This window comes from Artemia sp. Qi Xiang Cuo, chromosome 20 (genome assembly GCF_049724085.1).
Source record: "Artemia sp. Qi Xiang Cuo chromosome 20, ASM4972408v1, whole genome shotgun sequence".
Lineage (NCBI taxonomy): Eukaryota > Metazoa > Arthropoda > Branchiopoda > Anostraca > Artemiidae > Artemia > Artemia sp. Qi Xiang Cuo.
The window spans coordinates 46,560,784-46,586,690 of NC_142813.1; the positions used below are offsets into that span (position 1 = coordinate 46,560,784).

At 35.5% G+C, this 25,907-nt stretch overlaps 2 protein-coding genes across 3 annotated transcripts in view; one reads left to right on the plus strand and one right to left on the minus strand.

Moving 5' to 3' along the window:
• LOC148940283 (uncharacterized) overlaps positions 1 to 25,907 on the plus strand; it is a 351,557-nt gene that overhangs the window by 123,865 nt on the left and 201,785 nt on the right. The window lies entirely within an intron of this gene.
• The window catches only part of LOC148940287 (leishmanolysin-like peptidase), a 44,891-nt gene continuing 34,448 nt past the window's right edge, over positions 15,465 to 25,907 (minus strand). The window contains exons 5-6 of the mRNA XM_089106415.1: positions 18,622 to 18,721; positions 15,465 to 16,552 (exon numbers count right to left, since the gene is read on the minus strand). Coding sequence (XP_088962541.1) covers positions 18,686 to 18,721 — 36 coding nt within the window. The 3' untranslated portion in view covers positions 15,465 to 16,552; positions 18,622 to 18,685. The remainder of the gene's footprint in view (positions 16,553 to 18,621; positions 18,722 to 25,907) is intronic.

Below are 25,907 nucleotides of genomic sequence, written 5' to 3' on the forward strand. Positions count from 1 at the left end.
GGTAGCCTACATATATTAAAAGTTTCCTCTACCAAATCTGCTCCCTCGAGCGGCAAGGGGTTTCGACACCAATACTGAAGGCGTTTCACTTTAGCCCTCTTGCGTTTACCAAATGGAACTCGTTCGAGTTAAATATCATCTAGGGACTTTTGGTTTCTTAGAGAATTTTCTTCGCCCGTTCTGCTGACCGGAAGAGTCATATTGAAATTCTCCCTGTAACTGAAAGCAAGTACAGAGCAACTATTGAAAAATCTAGATTTAGATTCATTATCTGGTAAAATATTCCCTTTCACCTCAATAAGAGGTAAAAAAAGAATATGGCACTCGACTTTACAGTCCCTGTCGGTGGTGCTGATCTCCGTTCCATGGCCCCTCAGCCAGGGAGTGCAATGGAGGGTTGAGGTGAGCCATCGTGTGCTTTCGCAAAACCCTTGCTGTTGACCTTCCTCAGGTTTCTCCAGGTACCCATTTAGAGCCAGGTAAACTCTGGCTGAGTTTAAAGAGTCACGCCACTGAACCCCGTGTTCCAACCCAAAAAACCAGTAACACAATGACTCGAAGCCCTTTCCTCACAGACAAGGGATTTTAAATCTAGTGTGCTAACCCCTCAGCTAGGACAGCGGTTGAATGAGTTGAGAGGATTAGGAATTAGAGGGGTTAAAGCATATAGGGTTCGGGCCTGTTGGCAAATTGGCAGAATTTCTGTGGTGGACGAACTGGTAGATAACAAAATGTCCGACTATTAAGTTTCATAATCCAGTCGAAGCATGATTGGCTGCTTTATTGCCAACATCTTTATAATCTCTCAAGGGTATCATCAGTCCTATTTCTAATAAGCTTTCTTCTTAATAATGTTCACCTTATTAGCGTCAAGAACGATTTCAGAGAGGGCGCAGCACTTATGTTTGCTTTTTGGGTCATTTCTGCGGCAGATATATCTTTATCTCTGAAGGCAGTGTACATTTTAAGCTGTCAAACATGTTGTTAGTTCAACCATTAAGCGGCTCATATGTCTCAGTAAACTCAAGTAAGTTCATGTATTGCCCAAAACGAGGCTATTCATCTTGACAGAAAAGCCAAAAACAATATTGACTGAACATAGCTCTAAAATATAAATAACAAGATATTTTTCAAAGCTCAGTAAAGTATAAATCAAAGTTCAAGTAGGGATAAAATCCTTTTAATAGACAGTGTTTCACAAACAGTGATAACTATTGAAAGGATTTTATCCCTATTTTAACTTTTATTTATCGTCATGGAAAGGTAGTGTGGCTCTGCACCCCCCGATTGACGCCATCTTCGTGCGCCACATGGTAAGAGTGGCCACTTTAAAAAATTTATGGAGCTCCCAGTGCTTCAGCAAATCCAATTGGTGTAATATAAAAATCGACTTTACGGTTGACTAGGTTACATTTTTTTCTCGGAATTTACTAAAAATTCTTCTAACTTCAAAAAAAAAAAAATTCTTCTTTATTTCACGAATGGAGAAAAAATTTTCTGCTGAATTTCTAGTGAATTTCTTTTTTTTTAATTCAGATTTATAACTAACTTGGATTCCAGAAAGCTCCGAAATTAAGGTCTTCAGTCAGAAAAACGTAGTTTTCAAAACTGAAACAGAAAACTGAACTTTCTATATAGTTTTATCCTCGTAGGGACGGAGGGGGTGACAAAATATTCAATATTTTTTTCAGGGGGGGGGGGTACAAAAAACGGTACTTATCGGTTATATAATAAACACACGAGAATTCGTGACGCGCAATTTCTTTAACAAGACAATTCCTTTAGCTCGCTAGGCAAACAGGGGTTTCTCACTCCGTGAACAATATTTCTGAATATTTTTTTTAGGGTTGAAGGGCAAAAAAAGGTACCAAGGTTAGGTTACGTATTTGATATACTGCGCTCTGGGCGGCCCCCTTCCATAATTCTTTGTGGTATTTTTCATAATTTTGTTACTGAAGCCTTATATTTTCATCCTATTTTGTTTTATTTCATTTGCATTAACCAAACTTCTCTTCTCGAGTGTTTATCATATAACCGATAAGCACCCAAACAACCTTACAAAACGTATCAAAAAATATAATATGCATTTTGTTACTTTCTCACGAATAGAGACAAAAACTAGGGAGGGGGGTCATTCCCAGACCCCCCTCCCCCTGTAAATTGCCTTGGGTGGCAGAAGTCGAGGTGAATCCGCTCCCTCCTTTGAATGCTGGATTTGAAAAAAGGAACCAGGAAGCATGAAGTACGGAAAAAGAGATAGCTCATGGACATTTACTCTAGTAATTACTGCTTTTCAAAAAATGACTGATAATGGAAGTAATTCGTTTGTGGGTACTTAGATTTTGTTCTAAGATTTTGCGGAATTCCGCAAATTCTCACTGCGTACAATTCTGGTAAGAAAACGCATGGGCAGCTCTATTTCATTGCCAACCAGGTCTACCACCTGTAGGGCAAGTACTATTTTAGCACAGTTTCATTATGTATAGCGCTGCAGCAGGTGTACAGGGTTGCCACCTATAGAAAGAAAGTGCTATTTTAGTAATATTACGGTCAATTTTTTGACTGTACCATCGAAAATCACTAATGCAAATTTTGGCAATTGTAGCACTTTAGGAACTGACCATGGTGGCAACCCTGTTGCCAACTGCAGTCCCAAGTGGAGTTGAGAAACTCCTTAAATTTGACGAAAAGGCTTTTATTTCATCTTGAATTTCAAAAACTGCCACTACTACTACTGCTAACTCACTGCAGCACCAAGCCGCCAAAGGCCAACACAGCTGCACATGTTCCTCTGTCCCACTCTATTCAAAGCCTCCGTCTTAATACCCTCCCAAGAAGTTCTCATTCCCTTTAAATCCTATCTTACGACCTTTTCCCAAACCCGTTCGGGGACGACCTGCTTTTTGTTTGGCCCTAAATGGATGGCTGACAAGAAGAATCCTGGCAATCTGTCGTCTTTAATCTGCAAAACATGTCCTAGCCATCCTAACCTTTAAATATAGATAGATATACTATACTATCAGCCTTTTGGATAGAACCGCAAATTTCGGGCAGTTTATTGTTTGAAACACGGTCAGTCGAACAGGTACCAAAACTATGGTAGACCCTTCTAGAAAACATCTAACAAGACTTTCTCCGTCTCCCGAAGCGTCCATGTTTCAGAAACTTGACCACTGCCCAGGTAAGTGAAGCCTCTTGACCTTCATTCCTAGTCAAACGACTTATAATTCTTAATATTAACTTTCCAAATCTATTCTTGCACCCTGAATCCTCAAAACTCCAAAAAAGTGCCCTTTGCAAATAGTTCCCTTCATATAGTCGCAACTAAACATCTTTTAGTCCCTTCAATCTTCTCCGTTTTAAGTACCCAGTAAATCTTTATTGCAGTCATTATTACAATACTGTACTTTGGTTTGGTATCCTTAAGACCAGTAGTTTTCGACCAGTTTTGAGTCATGCCCCAGGCATTTCTAAAATCCTGATGCCCCCCCCCACCGTGATATTGAATTTTGTTATTCATAATTTTACATGTATTATAACGTAATTTCTGACTGAAGCTTAAAACGCCATGAATTTGGTATTTTTTGGGGTCCTCCTCTAAGCATATTTTATGCTAGTGAAAAATATAGTCTGAATTCAACACCTTTGATACAAAGTACAACATCATTACAACACTATCATGTGTCTTTTTCACTCTTTAAATGCATGTGTATATGACGTCATTCACATGAAAAACTTTTTTTTAATTAAGGCTCTAAAGTACAGTCAGCCGAAGGGTGCACATCCTGCCCATTATCCACTAAAATATTGCCATGTCCCACCGTTGAGGCCTGCGCCCCATGTTGAAAACCACGGCTTAAGACACAGCTCGCATGCTGTTGGTTGAAATGTTTCAGCATAGGACAGCAAAGATGACCCCCTATCTTTCACGCTTTGAACACAGTGAAATACTGTTACTGGTGAATGTTGCCAGCTGTTCTAAGACTAATTTGGTCAAATTAGGACTTTACGAGACAGAAATTCAGTGTTTGGTGGGTTTCGTTTCAGTGTTTAATTACAAATTTTTAGTGTCGTTTTATCTGCAATAATTTTTTGTCTTTTTTTTTTAACTAATGTATTTTGTACAACAGACGTTTCTGCTTAATTTATAATTACTAATAACAATAATCGACGATGACAAAATCTCAAACCCTGAGCACTTCCAACGTCATAATTCAGATAATTAGAACAGAACAATATTCTGTGGCTAGACAATGTCCAGTTTATAAACTAGTTTATTTCTAATGATCATATTTATGGGTCTACCAGAGACACCTAGTAAAAAATCTCGTTCCTAAAACATTTCTGAAATTTTTATTGGCCTAAAGTTCCACAGAGCACAGCCGATTACATGTAGTTTAGCTTTCTGCACAGGAGAACCGATGTGTCAGTCAGGTTCAAGAAATAAGAAGACGAAGAGGGGGGGGGGGGGTTTCTCTTTCTGGCATACGATTAAGTAATAATGTCAGTGGCTTAAAAAAATACGTCACAAAAATAAACCAAACAAATTGAAGCTCGCTTTTTAAGACGGAATTGCAAGGATTCTCTTATTCTCTTTTGTTCTAGAGCTCAACTCTAGGCCAGAACAAAAATTAAACGAACTTACACACAAGATCCACAAATTTGCCAATAAACTTTACTGGCTTAGTTATTTTGGCTGACTATTAGACTGACATATAAACAACATGACAGTACTTCATGTAGTTATTGAACAAGGCCTTATCCACCCAAGAGGGGGGGGGGGGACAGGGGTTTGAATCACCCTCTCAAAATTTTAGTCGAACTCGTAAAAACGGAAAAGAAATTTAAAATATAAAAAAATTTTTGATGCGTTTTTAATTTTTTTGCACCTCCCCCCCCAAAAAAAATGAATACGCCCTTTCTGTTGACTGTACCATTTTTAATCTTTACATTTACTTGACGACAACACAATTTTGACCATTTGAGTTGTTGAGTACATTGATTTTGCAGCAGTAAACACTTCCCGCCTTGCCTGGCAACTGAAATTCAGATGCAAATTTGTTTAACACAAATTTTCCCAGAGCCACGGTCTTTGTTTTTGAAAGGTCGTTTTAAAATAAATTATTCATTTATTTAGCTCTTTTCTTAATACTGGGATATGTATTTGTTTTCCGTACAAAATTTGTTTGAAATTTCAGAGAAACTTGTAGGCGAATAAGCCTTTCATGAACCAGCTCAACCATGAAGCCCTGAACATTTCTAGAAGCTCTAATCAATTGAATTAACTACTTATCTTTCATATATTTAAAAAAGTTTACCTGGAAACCATTGCTTTATCCTATAATTGGCTTTTAAAATTAATTTAAAAGTTTTTTAGCTGACTTAGCAAGTGAGAAAAGAAGCATTTCGGAGAATCTGAAATTACGTAAAAAAAATAAAAATAAAATTGGGTATTTGGTACGCGAGTTGGTATTCCTCTGTATCTGAACTCAGGACAGTAGCTTCATAATTTCAGTACCTTCTGGTCATGACCCACCAAAATATTGCTATGTTCCACCTGTGGGGTCTGTGCCCCATGTTGGGGATTACGGCTCTATATAGTAATGCCAAATCAAAGAGGTGTTTCTCATATCATTATACATTCTACAAATCAAAAATCAAACTTTACAGGAGCCCGTTAAAAAAAGAAAAAAAAGTAATCCATACATTTAGCCCCACATAAAGCTCTATGGCCTGTATATGTAGGGGAAAATATGCTTGTCGACTTGGCACTTGTTCAATTTAGTGACCACAAAATAAAAATCTGCATTTGGCTCGAAAAAAAAATATGTTGCTCAATATATTGATTAATTCATAGGATAACGTTCATCAACCTTTAGTGAGATTTCAATTAGAAAGGAATTATTCCTTACTGTATAATTTTCGAGGCCGAGTGTACTTAAAGAAATGATCTCGAAAGCCATCGGGCAGTTTTCAACCCTACCAAGTTTTAAACCCCATTTAGCGATATTTCTACCTCATTTAAAAACCTCTACCTCATTTAATACATATATATAATATGAAAAACTACAGCTTCATCAAAATTCTGTTATCACAACTATGTCCCTAGCCTTTTATTTCAGCCAAAGGTAAATTCCTTTAAAGGATTGGGTATAAGTTTAGGAAATTTTCCCTTTATCACATGTTTTTATCTATTCTAGGGAAATTTCTTGTTTTAAAGTTCATCGGTCGAGACAAAGCCATTTCCATTTTAACTTTTGCTCGGTTTCGCCTTCCTATATATCCCCTCCCTCTCAAAACAGTTGATAACTGCACATTTTTATTTTGAAAAATTTCGGGGAAACGCTGAAAATTTTAAGGCTAGCGAAAACACTGCACTTAAATAAGATAATTAGCTCATTAGATAACTAAATCATAATTTTCCCAATTAGCGTTGCACTTTATTTGTCGGATAATATTGTTGAAAGTAGTCTATAACAGCATAACTAAAATATTTTTTTTTGTGATGTTAATAATCATTGTGATTTACCTATAATCATGATGTATACAACCGAGGTCGTATCCAGGATTTTTGTTCAAAGAATGGGGGAGGGTACAATTTTTTTTGCAAAACACGTTAAATGTCTGTTCATATGCATGTTATTACTTCTTTAAGTAGACAAAAATTTTGGTGGTGGGGGGGGGGGGGTTAAACCCAGTTAACCTCCCCCTGGATACGGCCTTGTACAGAGGACATATTACTTCTTAACATACATTGTAACGTTTTTTTTTTTTTTAATGCAAAATTCAATTAAAGAAATGTCGAAGTTTCTATAAAGTTAGACAATTTCAGGTTTTCTGTGTTTTCAGAAAAAAGTGTTTTCTGCTTCAGTGACGTGTTTCTAGTGAGAAAAATTTCAATGTTTTCTGTTTTTCTTCTTTAAAGTTCCTTCGATGTCAAAGATGATCCAGATCTCGGACAGAATTAGAAACCCTATTTTCAACATCCCCTTTTAGTAGTATCTCTAACGTCTATTTAAAGCAATTCGGGACCTCTCTAATAAAATATACATTCAAGTAAAAGTTTTTTCCGAATGAAAGCAAGGAAAAAATTCAGTACAACAGCCTAGACTCACATGAAAGTTGTGAGCACAAATAAATAAATAGTTACACAGTTGGAAAAAAAGGTATTCATATATATTCATATTTTTTATATTCATAAATATTTTATCTTTAGTCGTCTTTTAATATTTAATAGAAACCAGAATAACTCGAATGAGCTTCGATCAGATTGCTACTGTACCTACTTACTGTTATTGTAGATACTACAAGTATTTTAAAACTAAATGAATGTGACTCTTTTGCTCACAACAGTCTAATCTTTTGCTCACAACAGTCCTGATTTGATAAGATACATTAAAATAAGTTAGCTAGTGACTCTAATAGCTAGTTTTTTAATGAACAGGGTTGCCATTGTCATTGTTTTATTTATGAATATAGAATCGAATGTATGTCTGTGTATCCTATATACATTACTAGACGATTCATCTGATCACCAAGAAACTTTAAGAAGTTGTCGAGTACACTCTTGCAAAGGTTTTAGGTATGAGTTCATCCCCATGGAGGCCTTCTTAATCTTTCAAATACTTTTTGAACTGACTGAAATTAGAGGCCCCCTGAATACAAATACTTAATAGTTGATTTTGTTCACAATATTCACATTTTCTGGATATTAATTATTCACAACACTCGATGAGTATATTAATAATTCTAACCTATTTTTTCAAATACTTTAAATTAAAATTTATACAGGGGGAATGTCGTGGGAATTTTCCGAGGAGAATCTTCCGGGGGAGGGGGGTTCCTGAATTTCCTTTTTTTAGATCGCAGCAACGCACAACGGGTAGAATAGTAATTACAATTTTTCAATCTTCTTCTGGCTGTTTTGGTCTTATTATAAGCAAGTTCTTTGCTTATGTATAATACATAAACAAAGATTCAATATTGTTTATGCAATTGCATTAAAAAGAGATCTTGAAATATCTTTTAGAAATAAAAGAACAGTTGGTGCAGATTTTTTTCCCATGATATTCCATGAAGATACAATCTTCTAAAGCATGGGAAGAAGTTTCAGGACGAGCCACTAACTGTCTTTTGCACTTTGGCCTATAATTAAAAAAAAAAAAAAAAAAAAACCTTCAGACTCCATCCCAAAACTTAGAGTAGTTTTTCAAATTGATTCTTTTATGCATCATTTTCTTCATTTTTTTTCAGACTAAGGAATTAATTCACTCTCACAGGAGTGATGATACAGTTTTTCGGGAGTTAAAACAGTGCTTTTTGATTAATTTACAAAAAATATTCCTACAAAATGTCCAAACGGCAAAAAAATTCCCGAATTGCCAAAAAAATTCCAAAGCACAGTACCTCCTTTTTAAAATTATGCGCAAAGCTTTACAATACATTTTGAAGTATATTATACATCTTAATTATTTTTTTTTATTATTATCTACGAATCAACGAAGAGAGCAAGCCGAATTATGCTTGTTTGACATAAAAGCTCTCTTGAATTATAAAAGATCCAAGAATAGAAAATACAAAATAAAAATATAAATGAAAACACAGGTTTGATTCTATTGTTTTTTTCTTTTTAATGACATTATACAGGTTTAAATGATTTAATGATAATGAAATGATTGAATACCTTTCAGCAAACAAGAGCCTACTTAAAAAAATATTTCCAGTTTTTTCTGAAAAAAAAGCAACAACGTTAGACAGAGAATAAGAATTCCACTAAAACAAAACATAAACTAAATACATTATTTTAGATCAGTTTAAAAATTGCCGTTCTGTGGCATGCAAAAACACTGTTTTGCCATTTAAGATCGTGTCGTCATCTGTTTTTCTTGAAGTTTGCCGCTAATTTTGACTTTAAATCAGAAATTGCGGAATAATCTTGTTTGCTGAAAGATCGACTTAAATTTAAGTCTACACAAACACAAGCAACTGAAAATAAAGAAATCAACTTTGAGTATTGGTTCCTTCAGTGGACGGTAAAGAAGGATACATTTCATTTGATGTCAGTGTCAGATAGCCGTCACTTCTGCTTCTTCTACTATTTTTCTTTTCAGCACGATGAAACATTAAAGGTGGCAGCACTGATACAACACATTGCTCATCAACTTTTAAATTGTTCATTTGCTCACATAGGGATTCTTGACCGTTTGAAAAATATGCCAAAGACTGAAAAAAAGAAAGACTTAATCTTCATAATTTATTTTTATCACAGCTAAGGTGCAAACGAAGTAATTTATTTCAAAGAACATTGGAAGGGGGTAAATAGAAATCAGCTAAAAAAATAGACAAAAAAAATAAAGGAGTTTAAGAGGGAAAATTGTTATTATTTAATTTTTTTGGGGGGGGGGGGAGCACACCCTGAAAGGTCACCTTGTGCACAAGCCTGCTTTATAGTCAACAACAGTGAAACAATGAAGGTGGCATTCCTGATACTGTTTTTTAGGAACGTATTTCTGGGGATACAGGCTGATGAATCCGATAGTTGGCAACAAAACTTGTTGGTGAAAATATACAGAAGTGAATGGCTTGGCATGAAATTTGAAAGAAAAACTCAGAGTTATAGATAATTTGCTGGAGCAAAACTCATTATAATTATGAACACAATTTCCTTATAGCTCGGTGTACTTAATCTGGTACGCAAGAAATGGTAGGGGGGTTTAGACCCACACACCCCTTCCAATATGTTGACCTTCTTCATAATGCACACATTTTGCATATATTTTGCCTGTTTTCGGCTTTTTTAGAATTTGACACCCCTCTATAGAATCTTGACCTTCCAAAATAAATACCAATGTAGATGCCTGTACTTAGTCCGAAATTTCCTGAGTTTTGGGTCCTTTTTTAAGCAGGAGAGTCTTGCAATCCTTCGAAATAGGGGTTTATTTCATTAGTGATTTGAGCGTTGGGGCTAAACTGCTCTCCAATGAGCCATTTTTCATGTTCTCAATCAAGAAACGATACCTCAAGGAATCATCTGAAATTTATTATGCCGTTTTTAGCCCTAAAATGCCTTTATAATATATAGAACATGTTCAACATCTTTTGCCTGATAATTTCTATTTGCATAATACATTTTTTCAGGATGATAATCAGGTTTTACATGCTTATTTGACCCGTGGTAGTTCTTTAGTAAATAAAACCTGAGAGGTCCCGTTTTTCTGAAAGGTCCCGTTTTTCACTATGAAATAGCATTATATATAATTGAAACAAATTTCGTAAAATATTTTTATTGATTAATGAAAAACTTGAGCTTTAACCCAAGGCATCCCCCGAACAGCAAAATCATAAGAAGTGAATTAAAATTTTTGAGATAGACATTTCAATCAGGAGGGTCGAAAGGTCCGAAAAAAGGGCCTCCAGAGGAGACAGGAGACACGGAGGGTACTCCAGAGGAGACAGGAGATCCTTGCAGCACTAGCTACGGACCACGGTCATAAAAACAACAGAGGTTTATAACAGAGGTTACAGAGGTTCGTTTCGGTCATCAGTCATCAATAACAGAGGTTCAGAGGTTTCATAAATACATTCTAATAGAAACGTCATTATATTACGCCTAGTTGAAATCAGGATAATGCAAACGATTTTTAATACGCATGACAGAAGGGTCCAATTTTTTCCAACACCCTCGCCCAAACTTGGCACATATGGTTTTGTTCAACATTTTTCAACACATGATAATTAAGGATTATCCAATTTTTGTATATGATAAAAGGTTAATAATTAAAATCATTAAGATATCGGTATGACTGTCCCAAATCAAAAGACAGTATGTAAAAGACATTAAATAAAACCACTAAAACTACGCCATAATTCATATTATGGGGTTTTGAGGTTAATGATTTCAAATTTGAGGCTAATAAAGAAGAAAAACAAGGATATTTCCATCCAGTGAAAATAAAAAAACAACAACAAAAAAACAAAACAAAAAACAATGCAGATATTTTGACCAATATCTGCTCAACCGTTTTCAATACAGAAATGGAAAAAATAAAACGAACTGCAAAAAGCAACCACTGAAATAAATCAAACCGTTAAAAACCACCATTGAAATAAAAGAAGACGATGAAACGATGAAAAGATTGAGTGGAGGTTTCAACCGAAATATTTGCACTGTTTTTTCATTTTTACCGGCTGCAAATATCCTCGTTTTCCTTTTTTACGAATATCCTTTTCTCATCTTATACTTACCTGTAACTACATATAAACTTACTTAAGTAACAAAATTACCTAAAACATAAGACAAATTAAAAGGTGAAAGCTAAAATTACCTGGTCGCTGATGCGTGAAACCGGAGTACTAGCGCCATCTGCTGAGTGAGATAAGCTTAAACTATCATCTTAAACTAAGCTTAAACTATCATCTTCCCCAGTGCTTGAAAAAAGCGAGGACCTAAAAAAATATCAAATAAAGGACTAATATGCTAAATATATCTAAATTTGAAAGTTGTTACAAATTAATTAAATTAAAATGGAAGTGCACCAAAACTTTACAAGTCATGCTTCTTGAAACCCATCTTGTTTTGGATGAGGAATCACGTCATTGTCAGTGGTGTAGCTAATAGACGAGGGAGGTGACCTCCCCCATGCGCAGCCTCTGATGAGCTTTTTTTATTATGTTTAATTTTTTGGTAGCAATGGTGGGGGGCAAATATTGACCCCGGGCGGTGAAAACCTAGGTACGCCTCTGCATAGTCTCGTAAAAAATATACTAAGATTTACGAAGGATACGTGTTGTACCTTAACCTTACCGTCAGTTGTATCAAAGAGGTTGAAATTCTTAATGACAAGAAATTAGTTTAAAAGCTTTAATCAGCATTAAATTCTTCCGAACTATTAATTACTCATGTAATTTCTTTTATTCTACATACAGACATGCAAATTGTAACAACACAAATACGGACAGCTAAAGCAAAGGCTATTGCTAAATTGTCTGAAGTAATCGAAATTCAAAAACGTGTCAAAAATGAAAATGAAGAGCAAAGACACACACGGTTAGAAGACATGTGATACCGAACATGTGAGTAAGTCAATGAAAATCAACCTGGACAGCAGGAATCAAAACGCGTCATAATTGAAAATGATAGATATGATGATTGGGTTTGGGATTAGACCATGGATAAGGTCATCCATGCCCACCATACCATTTTTTTTTTTAAACAAAGGTTCGGCGATGTGTATTTCATAATAACAAAAGACAGGCCGAGCTAAGACGAACCAAACAAATTGAAAATGATAATAATGATAATTGGGCTTTGAATTTTGACATGAATAAGGTCATTAGTGTCTACCAGACCTTTGAAATAAAAAATATGTATTAGATAATTCATTGGAAGGAAAAGATGTTTTTGTCCCAGTACCTTAACAATTTTGTCTGCTTTTAGAACAAAAACGACAGTGAAAGTCTATGTATAGAAGCGTGCCGGGAATATATATATATATATATATATATATATATATATATATATATATATATATATATATATATATATATATATATATATATATATATATATATATATATATATATATATATATATATATATATATATATATATATATATATATATATATATATATATATATATATATATATATATATATATATATATATATATGCAAAGTACATATGTTTACTATATTCAACTTAGCCGCAACAAATAACTGTTCATGTATTTTGAATTAATTCAGGGATATAACATATCTACTAAACTTGTCATGCCATTTGAAAGTTAACATACTCCCTGGTGCTATCTCTACAAGAACATTTGCAGCTCTTATTTTCACTTCATCACTATTCTCTTTCTCCTGTCTCATAATGTCCAATAGAGCGAAATTGCAGACTTTTGTAACATTATAAAAACTAAATAATAATACTATCAAACAATGTCTAATTTAGAACTTTGATATGCAATGATTTGCTAAGACCTCATATCTAACTTCCCAAGGCATGGGAAATTGATTGCATGACTAACCTGACAGCAAATCGGAAGCACGCAGCAGGGTTTTTCCAAGTATCTTGGTAACTTGACAGCCATGTTACATAACAGGGTTTTCCCAAGCACCCTACTAACCTGACAGCCAAGTTGAGTAATAGGGTTTTTCCAAACACTTTACTAGTCTAACAGCCAAGGTACTACCCAAGTACCTTGGTACTTGGGTTTTCTAACCATTTCACTTTTTTGACAGCCAAATTACTAGCCAAGCTATGTAATAGGGTTTTTTTTCAATCATCTTACTAATTTGACAGTCGAGTCAACAGCAAAGTTATGTAAAAGGGTTTTTCCAAGCACCTTACAATAGCAGCCAAGTAGCTAAACAGAGTTGTGTAACAGGTTTTTTTCCAGACGCTAATAAGAGGCTACTCACTCTCTGTGAATAGGTGTAGGAGGTCACACGAATCCAGGTGACACATTCGACAGTCAATACAAGTAGTATGATGTAATACTGTGGTGTAATCCATTACTTGCCAATAAAATGACGTAATTTTAATTTAAAATCATTTCAAAGGGCATACACATCATAGGAGTACAAAAGTCATGACGTCATCTTCCTTATATTTTGCACAGATTTCAAAAAGTTTTGTGTGTGCCTTTAACTTACAGAAAGAAAAGAATATAAAATGTCAGTTGATGGAGTTTTAAATAGCAAATTAAGTAGGAAAAGGAAGAAATCAGCCAAGCAGGTAGTAAGCACTAGGTTAAGTGATGCAGTTCGTGATGGAGACCTAGAAAGAGCTAAGGAATTAATCTACTCTTATGGGCTGTCTTACTCAAAAGAATGGTCTGATGGATACGTATTACTTTGTGATGCTTTGATAAACAAGCATATAGCTATTGCTAAATTACTTTTACATCACGACTGTAAAGTTAACTTTGAAAACGGAATGCCTTCTACAATTTACACCTCTCTTACGCCACTTCATTTGGCAATTCATATGGGTGATACAGAAGTTGTTAAGATGGTTTTAGATAAAGGTGCTAGGATTGATGCAAAAAACGAGTCTGATGCCACTCCACTTCATACGGCAGTTGAAATGGGTGACATAGAAGTTGTTAAGATCGTTTTAGATAAAGGCAAAGACATTTCCATAAGTTTAACTTTTGCTCGGTTTCACCTTCCTATATACCCCCTCCCTCTCAAAACAGTTGATAACTGCATATTTTTATTTTGAAAAATTTCGGGGAAACGCTGAAAATTTTAAGGCTAGTGAAAATACTGCACTTAAATAAGATAATTAGCTCATTAGCTAATTAGATAATTAGCACAATTTTTTTGCAAAACACGTTAAATGTTTGTTCATATGCATGTTATTACTTCTCTAAGTCGACAAAAATTTTGATGGGGGGGGGGGGGTCAAACCCAGTTACCCATCCCCTGGATACGGCTTTGTACAGAGGATATATTACTGCTTAACATACATTTTAACGTTTTTTTTAAATGCAAAATTCTCTTAATAAAAACCACAAGAACTCGAATGAGCTTGGATCAGATTGCTACTGTTACTACTTACTGTTACTGTAGATACGACAAGTATTTTAAAACTAGATTAATGCGACTCTTTTGCTCACAACAGTCTTAATTTGATAAGATACATTAAAATAAGTTAGCTAGTGACTCTAATAGCTAGTTTTTTAATGAACAGGGTTGCCATTGTCATTGTTTTATTTATGAATATAGAACCGAATATGTGTCTGTGTATCCTATATACATTACTAGACAATTCATCTGATCATTAAGAAACTTTAAGAAGTTGTCGAGTACACTCTTGCAAAGGTTTTAGGTATGAGTTCATCCCCATGGAGGCCTTCTTAATCTTTCGAATACTTTTTGAACTGACTGAAATTAGAGGCCCCCTGAATACAAATACTTAATAGTTGATTTTGTTCACAATATTCACATTTTCTGGATATTAATTATTCACAGCACTCGATGAGTAAGTTAATAATTCTAACCTAATTTTTCAAATACTTTAAATTTAAAATTTTAAATAGGGGGAATGTTTTTTTTGGGACTTTTCCGAGGAGAATCTTCCGGGGAGTTTTTCTTGAATTTCTTTTTTTCTAGATCGCAGCGACGCGCAACGGGTAGAATAGTAATTACAATTTTTCAATCTTCTTTTGGCTGTTTTGGTCCGATTATAAGCAAGTTCTGTGCTTATGAATAATAAATAAACAAAGATTCAATATTTTTATGCAAATGTATCTAAAAAATTTTCGAAATATCTTTTAGAAATAAAATAACAGTTGGCGCAGATTTATTTTTCCATGATATTCCATGAAGATACAATCTTCTAAAGCATGGGAAGAAGTTTCAGGACGAGCCACTAACTATCTTATATCACTTATAATTATTGTACTTTCTTTTTGCACTTTGGCCTATCATTAAAAAAAAAAAAAAAAAAAAAAAAAAAAAAAAAAAAAAAAAAACCTTCAGACTCCCTCCCAAAACTTAGAGTAGTTTTTCAAATTGATTTTTTTATGCATCGTTTTCTTCATTTTTTTCAGACTAAGGAATTTGATTCACTCTCACAGGAGTGATGATACTGTTTTTCGGGAGTTAAAACAGTGCTTTCTGATTAATTTAGAAAAAATATTCCTACAAAATGTCCAAATGGCAAAAAAATTCCCGAAATGCCAAAAAAATTCCAAAGGACAGTACTATATTACCTCCTGTTTTAAATTATACACAAAGCTTTACAATACATTTTTAAGTATATTATACATCTTGATCAATTTTTTGTATTATTATCTGTGAATTAAAGAAGAGAGCAAACCGAATTATGCTTGTTTAACATAAAAGCTCTCTTGAATTATAAAAGATAACCCTAAAAAAATCCTAGAATAAAAAATACAAAATAAAAATATAAATGAAAACATAGGTTTGATTCTATTGTTGTTTTCTTTTTAACGACATTATACATGTTTAAAGGATTGAATAATGATGAAATGATTGAATACCGTTCAGCAAACAATAGCCTACTTCAAAAAATATTGCAAGTTTTTTCTGAAAAAAAAAAGCAACAACGTTAGACGGAGAATAAGAATTCCACTAAAACAAACATAAACTAAACACATTATTTTAGATCAGTTTCAATATTGCCATTCTGTGGCATGCAAACACACTGTTTTGCCATTTAAAATCGTGTCGTCATCTGTTTTTCTTGAAGTTTGCCGCTAATTTTGACTTTAAATCAGAAATTGCGGAATAATCTTGTTTGCTGAAAGATCGACTTAAATTTAAGTCTACACAAACACTAGCAACTGAAAATAAAGAAATCAACTTTGAGTATTGGTTCCTTCAGTGGACGGTCCAGAAGGATACATTTCATTTGATGTCAGTGTCAGATAGCTGTCACTTTTGCTTCTTCTACTATTTTTCTTTTCAGCACGATGACACATTAAAGGTGGCAGCACTGATACAACACATTGCTCGTCAACTTTTAAATTGTTCATTTGCTCACATAGGGATTCCTGACCGTTTGAAAAATATGCCGAAGACTGAAAAAAAGAAAGACTTAATCTTCATAATTTATTTTTATCACAGCTAAGGTGCAAACGAAGGAATTTATTTCAAAGAACATTGGAAGAGGGTAAATAGAAATCAGCTAAAAAAATAGACAAAAAAATAAAATAAAATAAAGGAGTTTAAGAGGGAAAATTGTTATTATTTAATTTTTTTGTGGGGGGGGGGCAGCACACCCTCAAAGGTCACCTTGTGCACAAGCCTGCTTTATAGTCAACAACAGTGAAACAATGAAGGTGGCATTCCTGATACTGTTTTTTTAGGAACGTATTTCTGGGGATACAGGCTGCTGAATCCGATAGTTGGCAACAAAACTTGTTGGTGAAAATATACAGAAGTGCATGGCTTGGCATGAAATTTGAAAGAAAAACTCAGAGTTATAGATAATTTGCTGGAGCAAAACTCATTATAATTGTGAACACAATTTCCTTTTAGATCGGTGTACTTAATCTGGTACGCAAGAAATGGTAGGGGGGTTTAGACCCACACACCCCTTCCAATATGTTGACCTTCTTCATAATGCACACATTTTGCATATATTTTGCCTGTTTTCGGCTTTTTTAGAATTTGATCCCCCTCTATAGAATCTTGACCTTCCAAAATAAATACCAATGTAGATGCCTGAACTTGGTCCGAAATTTCCTGAGTTTTGGGTCCTTTTTTAAGCAGGAGAGTCTTGCAATCCTCGAAATAGGGGTTTTATTTCATTAGTGATTTGAGCGTTGGGGCTAAACTGCTCTCCAATGAGCCATTTTTCATGTTCTCAATCAAGAAACGATACCTCAAGGAATCATCTGAAATTTATTATGCTGTTTTTAGCCCTAAAATGCCTTTATAATATATAGAACATGTTCAACATCTTTTGCCTGATAATTTCTATTTGCATAATATATTTTTTCAGGATGATAATCAGGTTTTACATGCTTATTTGACCCGTGGTAGTTCTTTAGTAAATAAAACCTGAGAGGTCCCGTTTTTCTGAGAGGTCCCATTTTTCACTATGATATAGCATTATATATAATTGAAACAAATTTCGTAAAACATTTCTATTGATTAATAAAGAACTTGAGCTTGAACCCAAGGCATCCCACGAACAGCAAAATCACAAGAAGTAGATTCAAATTTTGAGATAGACATTTCAATCAGGACGGTCGAAAGGTCCGAAAAAAGGGCCCCCAGAGGAGACACGGAGGAGACAGGAGATCCTTGCAGCACTAGCTACGAACCACGGTAATAAAAACAACAGAGGTTACAGAGGTTCGTTTCAGTCATCAGTCATCAATAACAGAGATTCAAACAGAGGTTTCATAAATACATTCTATTAGAAACGTCATTATTACGCCTAGTTGAAATCGGGATAATGCAAACGATTTTTAATACGCATGACACAAGGGTCCAATTTTTTCCAACACCCTCGCCCAAACATGGCACATATGGTTTTGTTCAACATTTTCAACACATGATAATTAAGGATTATCCAATTTTTGTATATGATAAAAGGTTAATAATTAAAATCATTAGAATCTTTAACTGTCCCAAATCAAAAGACAGTAGGTAAAAGACATTAAATAAATGGCTTACAAACTACGCCATAATTCATATTATGGGGTTTTGAGGTTATTGATTTGAAATTTGAGGCTAATAAAGAAAAAAAACAAGGATATTTACATCCAGTGAAAAAATAAATATAAAAACAACAAAAGACAATACAGATATTTCAACTAATATCTCTGATCAACCTTTTTAGTGCAGAAATGGAAAAATAAAAACAAACTGTAAAAAAGAACCACTAAAATAAATCAAAACAAACCGTTAAAAACCACCATTGAAATAAAAGAAGACCTTCTCCACGCAACGATGAAGAGGCTGAGCGGAGGTCTCGGCCGAAATATTTACATTTTTCATTTTTACCGGCTGCAAATATCCTCGTTTTCCTTTTTTAGGAATATCCTTTTCTCATCTTATACTTACCTGTAACTACTTATAAACTTACTTAAGTAACAAAATTACCTAAAACATATGACAACTTAAAAGGTAAAATTACCTGGTCACTGATGCGTGAAACCGGAGTACTAGCGCCATCTCCTGAGTGAGATAAGCTTAAACTATCACCATCTTCCCCAGTACTTGAAAAAACCGAGGACCTAAAAAAAATATCAAATAAAGGACTAATATGCTAAATATATCTAAATTTGAAAGTTATTACTAATTAATCAATTTAAAATGGAAGTGCACCAAAACTTTACAATTCATGCCTCTTGAAACCCATCTTGTTTTGGACAAGAAATCCCGTCATTGTCAGTGGTGTAGCTAATAGACGAGGTAGGCGACCGCCCCCATGCGCAGCCTCTGATGGGGTCCTAAACTGAGTTTTTTTTTATTATGTTTAATTGTTTGGTAGCAATGGTGGGGGGGGGGCAAATATTGACCCCTGGCGCTAAAAACCTAGGTACGCCTCTGCATAGTCTCGTAAAAAATCTACCAAGATTTACGAAGGAGACGTGTTGTACCTTGACCTTACCGTCACAGTTGTATTAAACAAGTTGAAATTCTTACTGACAAGAAATTAGTTTAAAAGCTTTGATCAGTATCAAATTCTTCCGAACTGTTAATTACTCATGTAATTTCTTTTATTCTATGTCAGATTCATCTTAAAGACGCGCAAATCGGTGTTCCAACCCTGCACTTTTCTTAATCAAAAAATTATGCCTTCAATCTTAACTCTGGGATTGTTTCAGACTTCTACGAGTGAAACTCTAGTAATTTGGTAAGTGGAATAATGACTTACCAGACGGATGAAACATTTACAATAAGCAGATATTAGATTTTTAGCCAATCAATTCAAAAATTAAACAACATGGACCAGGAAATCCTTCCTGTAGCTTAACAAATGCTTGCTGACTCCGATTCAGCAGCCACGACGAGAATATGTTATTAGAGATTGCAACATCAGACAATTTTGCGCTACTTTTATTGGAAAATTTGACCTGTCTATACGAAACACATTTATATGTTTAATTAATTTAAATAATATTTAGCATATATATATATGTATTTGAAGATGAGGCGGAGATGAGGTAGAGGAAGTTCCCCTCCTATACGGAATAAATTATGCTCATTTTAGGGTTCAGGTTCAATATTACCCTTTACTTTCATAACAACACCGTAGACCAGAAATATTCCCAGAAATCTAGAAGGATTATATATTAATTTTACATTTTTTAAGAGTTTTTGAAGTTTTTTTGTACCCCCGTCCCCCCACAAACAAAAGTCCTGGATATGGCCGGGGATTATACTTATTTCACTGGAATGATGCTCGTTCGATTTGAAATTGAGAGTTCTAGTCTTTTTTTCATAAGTTGAAAGTGATTGGAGACCAATTAGCCTGGGAGGGGGGTCAGCTTTTTAAGTCTTATTCAATCTTTGATGATAAAATTTAACGTTGGGTTAGGTCGCATTAAATTAGGTAATAGATTTCAAAATGGGTTAAAGACCTAACCTAACCAAGTTACCGTATCTAACCTAACCTTACCTAACCCTAACCTAACCAAATATCTAATCCAACCTAACCTAATCTAGCCTAACCTGTCACCATCAAGCCTTGAATAAAACTGAAAAAGATGACTGGCAATGCTCAGTAAATCTAAGGAGAAAAAAAAAGATATTTTCGACATTCAATGGTGGTTGTCGACATTCACCAATTTCGGACATTCACCGGTTAATGTCCGAAATTTCATTTTCTCTGCTAGGATTTAATTAGCTTTCTGAGAAAGCCTTTTCAGTTTTATGCAAGCTATGATGGTAAGAGTTTAATAGAGATAGTGGGTTTGACCAAATAATTCTCGAAAATAGAAAGTTCTGATCAATTATCACTTACAGACAAATTTCAGCTTTATAAAGCTGAGATTTATAACTCAGCTCATTTTAGATTTATAACTTTCGGCTGAAATCACTTTGGGAAGGGGATAAAGGCTCTTCTCTTTGTTAATCATACATTTTATACTTTAAATTAGAATATTTGTCACAATAGTCTGCACATACCAGGAGGGTCGTTTACCCGGTTTAAGCCTCCATCCCCCAAGTTTTTTTTTGTCCGACTCTTAAAAAAAGTAACAAAAATATATATAAACAAATTTTGTTGTGTTTTAAAAATATTTTTGTAACCCCCCCCCCCACCCTGAACAAAGAATTCTCCCCCGAACAAAAATCCTGGATACGACTTTGGCCGTGCATAATTTTAATTTTATCAATCGAAGTGAAAAAAGGAGCCCCCGAAACGAGCCATATTTATTATAATTAGAGATGCAATCTCGTTGGCATTTGACAAGCAACAAGACATAATAATAAAAACACAAATTTTAGTGGACAAATAGGCGCTATAAGTTTAAGAGATGGGGGGTATGAGGTAATAGTTCCAGGATTGTGTTTTTGTGAGGGGGAGGCGGAGGAACCCCTCTGCAAAATATCTAGCAAATCATCCTCTCTTTTTCGGAACACCCACGTTTCAGAACCATACGTAACTACTGTCATCACTGTAGCTTCCAATATTCTTATATTGGTACACACAATATCTCCCTATTCTACTAAACTTTTCTCAACTGTGAAAAGACACCCTTGGCCTTGGCTATTGTACTTTTTTACATTTTCACTGCACCCACCGTATTTACAAATAATACTACCAAGGAAATGAGGTTGTCCGCTTGATCGACCTTCACATTCACCTCTTAATCTTCAACTATTCCTAGTCTTAGCGACTTAGTCTTCCTTGTAAACATTAATTTGTAAACCTATTCTGGTACCCTGAACACGCAAAACCTCTAAATATTCATTCATTTTTCTAACATTTTCATCTAGAATGATCAGTATAATCTAAGTCTAGAAGAGCTTAAGTTCCCCATTTGATTCCGTGTTTTCTCATTGCCTATCCTGTAATCCGTACAAAAAATCCATATAAATGGGGATAGGACACAATCCTCCTAAGCTCCTGATTTAATACGAAATCAGCTACTAACCTCACTTCCTACCTAAACCGGAACAATGTAATTCTCGCACATAGCACTAATCACTTCAATGTGTTTATCTGGTATACAGTACAAGGGTCGGACCTTCGCTAAAGCTCTTTTATCAGCTGAACAAAACGCCTGCTCATAATCTACAAAATTGAGAACTAAAGGACTTTGATAACTCAAGCATTATTCAGTTATTAATTTAAGAGTGAAAATTTAGACCCCCTTCCTAAAACCACACAGACTTTCCCTTAAAACTGGTACCATGCACTTTCTAGTCACAAAATGAGCAACTAGCATCCTATTATTAATACCTTCCCAACCTAAATAATACTTAACAACTTCCTTATTCACTATGAGCCCTACTCCCCGCCTCTGTACCCCATATTTCTTACCCAAGTAAACAAGTTCTTTATCACCAAATTTCATGTAGTAGAATAGAGGCTTTGTGCAATTGTCCATCCTTCTTGGTTGCAATGGTTTTTCGGGTCTAGGTCACCCCATGTCCCCCTGGATAATTTCGGGCGCTCATTAGAAGGGAAATTCATAGTTCTACTCACCTATTTAAGGAAAAGGCAATTCTATAACGTTGTCCATAGTGAAGAGCCGTAAGGGTTCATTGCATCATCATTTATTTTTTCCCAGAGGCACCTCATATGGAAGAGGTTCTCATAAAAACTTCGGAGGGGGAGGGGCTCATTCAATTGCAAATTAAGAGTTGTAGTGACCTCTTTAAGAGTCAAAAGTGATTAGAGGGCAAAAAGCCACCACCCACACCGTTTCTTCTCCAAACACATCCGATCAAAATTTTGAGATGGTAATTTTGTTCAGAACAGAAGAAAGGTCAACAGCCATGCCTCGGGGTTTAACAACCCCCCTCCCAGCCACTGGGACAAGGGTTAATCTATGCAAGTTTCCCATTGTTAAAATATAAGGTCTTTATGGGAAGAGCGGTCACATAAACTTTGGAGGGGGCTAATACAATTGGAAATTGAAAGTTCCAATGACCTTTTAAGATTCAAAAGCCATTAGAGGGCAATTACCCCCTTCCCACGCCCTTGTTCACTCTTGTTAGGGAGGGGGCAGATTCATAAAAGACTACATTTCAATGTCAAAACATACGAATTCTCATTGACCCTTCAGGTAAATATAGAATTAGTTGGATGGGAGGAGGGGGGAAGATTGTAATTGATATTTAATCTCACTTGATTTCTGGTCTACGCTGTTTTCATGAAAGAAAAGAGTAACATTAAACCCCGAAATTAGCGAAATTCACTCCGTATAGGAGGAGGAGAACCCCTTCTTCATCACCAAGCTCCCCCTAGCAGTCACAGAAACTTCGGAGGATGCTCTTTTGATCGGGAATTGAGATTTCTAGTACATTTTCATAAGTCAAAGTTGACTGAAAGCCAAAAAGCCCCTCTCCTAAGACTCTTTTTGATATCTGGTTCTGTTGTTACTCCTTAAGACATCTGATCGACATTTTGTACTTTTTCTGTTGCTGTTCAATTTTGCGTATGGGGGAATTTTTCGGGGAATAACTCCGGCTCACGGTTTTCACAATGAAAACTCATGACGAAGTGAATGCTCCAAACCATCTCACAACACGGACACAGCTTCAATCTTTTACACTCAGCCTACCCTCGTCAAGGCATTTACAACGTACGCTGTTGTAAATTTAGAGATAGAAAACAACATTATGTTAACGTCATTTCTTTATACCCCATAAAACAATTGGTAAATTTTATCATATAGACCAGGAACATAAAAGAATTTTTTTTTTCAGGAGGGAAGGATAAAAAAAGGTTTATTCAATGATTTGAATAAGAAGTAGCCAGATAATGCCCCCTTCCCTACGACCCTCAAGTAGACATACAAGAGCGTAATATGGTCACATGCAAAGTTTTTAGTTTAGTATATAAAAAACAGTCACTAATAAAAGAAAGCTTGGTGGGAAATTATTTCAAAATTGAAGAGACGTTCACTACTACTAAGTCGGCGGCTGGCGTTGACCCCCCCGAAAAATACCCCCTCCCCCGAGGGGCTGGTTGGTCTCCAGTCACTTTCGACTTATAAAAAAAGGACTTGAAGTCTCAATATCTGATCTAATGGGCACCCTCCGAAGTTTCTGCGACCCAAAGGCGTAGATTTGGATGAGAAAGGAGCAGTCCCCCTCCTATATTGAATAAATTCTGCTCATTTTTTGGTTTAGCCTTACCCTTTACTTTCATAATAACAGCGTAGACCAGAAATCATAAGTGAGTAGATATCAGCTTCACATTTTTAATGCACCTTTTAGTTTCTTTTGTGACCCCCCTACTCCAACGGGAGGTTTTTTTTTCAGGGGAGGTATTTTAGAACGGGGGAGGGTAAACGCCTAGAACCACTATTGTTACAATACGTTTTATAATTATATCGTCTCATCAGAAAGATATCACGGATGCGTGTTTATTTTTTTATTTCTTTTTCACGGGTGATCGTATCGACTCATTGGTCCTAGGACATCGTGAGAGGGCTCATTCAAACGAAAATAAAATGTTTTCTTTTTAAATGACAAACAAGGTTGGAGGGCAGCTAGGCCCCCTACCCCTCCCGCCCCCCGTTTTCTCAAAATCGTCTGATTAAAATTTTGAGATATCCCTTTTGTTCACAACAGCAGAAAATACCAATAACTATGCCTTTGAATATAAGATGACCCCCCCCCCCACACACAGCCCCAGGGGCAAGGCTTTTAAGTAAAAAAACTTGCCCATTGTTTATACATAGTATTTGTTATTGGGAAGTATACATACATCTTCGGGTGGGGGTGGGGAAGAATTTTCTGCTGGGGGTTTCTCCGAGGGGGAATTTTCCATGGGGATGAAAGTATTCAGGGGGTGAACTTGTCAGCGGGAATTTGCCAGAATTTCTATACAAAATTCTTTTTAAATTTCTTGCTTTGTATTTTCCGTTTCAATTTAACATGTGGGGTTGTTAAGGGTAATTGTCCAGTGTAAATTTTCACCGATATCAAATTGCCTAGAGGATACTGCCGTGGGGACGGGGATTCCTCATTGGAGATGGGGCCCGATTTCCTGGCATTATTTAAAAAACGGTCAGAAATTAAATAAAAAAAACACAATTTTTCAACTGAAAGTAAGGAGCAACATTAAAAATTAAAACGAACAGAAATTATGGCGTATATGACGGGTGCTGCCTCCTCCTCACCTTCCCCTTTACGCTAAAGTACGAATTTTGTCCCAATTATTTAAAGATGACTCCTGAAACACAAGGGTCGTTTAATTAGAATTATAAGCTTTTTTAAAGCTACAAAAACATAAGCGTTGAGGAGGTGTTGAAGAGGGGGCAGCCCCCTTTATATACGTAATAATTTATGTTCGTTTTAATGTTGCTCCTTACTTTCAGTTAAACAAACTTGTTTTTTATTTATTTAATTGACGTAAAGAACGGGGGCTGACGAGGGGTAAAACCACCCTCATATACGGAAATACAGTTTCTGTTCATTTTAAATTTTATTGTCGTTCTTTACTTTTACTTGAAGTTTTTGTCAAATATATATTACAAGGCCTGTCTGTTGCTATTGGCGAACTGTATGAATAAAAACCCAAGTTATAAAGGAGGGAAGCCGGTGTGCTACCCCCCCCCCCCGGATAATTCACCCACACATAAAATTGAGCAGCCACCAAGAAAGTAAAAAATCGGTATCTCAAAATATCTCAAGGTATCTCAAAATATAAGGGGTAACAAAAGGAAAATATATCGAAAGCATTTTTAGGATAGGGGCTGGTTGGTCTCCAATCCACTTTCGAATTACGAAAATGGACTAGAACTCTCAATCTTCGATCAAATGAGCATGCTCCGAGGTTTATACGACCACGAGGGGGAGGTTGGGGATAAGAAAAGGGCATCCCCACCTATACAAAATGAATGGTGCTAGTTTTGGGGTTTAATGTTACTCTTTACTTTCGTAATAACTGTGTAGACCAGAAACATTCCCAGAAATGAAGAGGGATTAACTATTAATTTCTAACTCTACGCCCACCCCTTCCTTACAACTCATCCTGTGTTTAACTGAAGGCTCAAGTTAGGATGGAGGACAAGTTAGGTGTTTTGGGGCTAAAATGCACACTTCGAGGTATCCCCCCCCTCCAAAGTTTATACGACCACCCTTCCGATAAAAATCTTATATCCTAACAATGGGCAACTTTAATAGCTTACAGCCCTTGGCCCGGGGGCGGGAAGGGGGGTTGTCAAATCCGGAGGCATGGTTATTTGGGGAATCGGCTCTTTGACCTTTGCATTATTTTGAACAAAATGGCTCAAA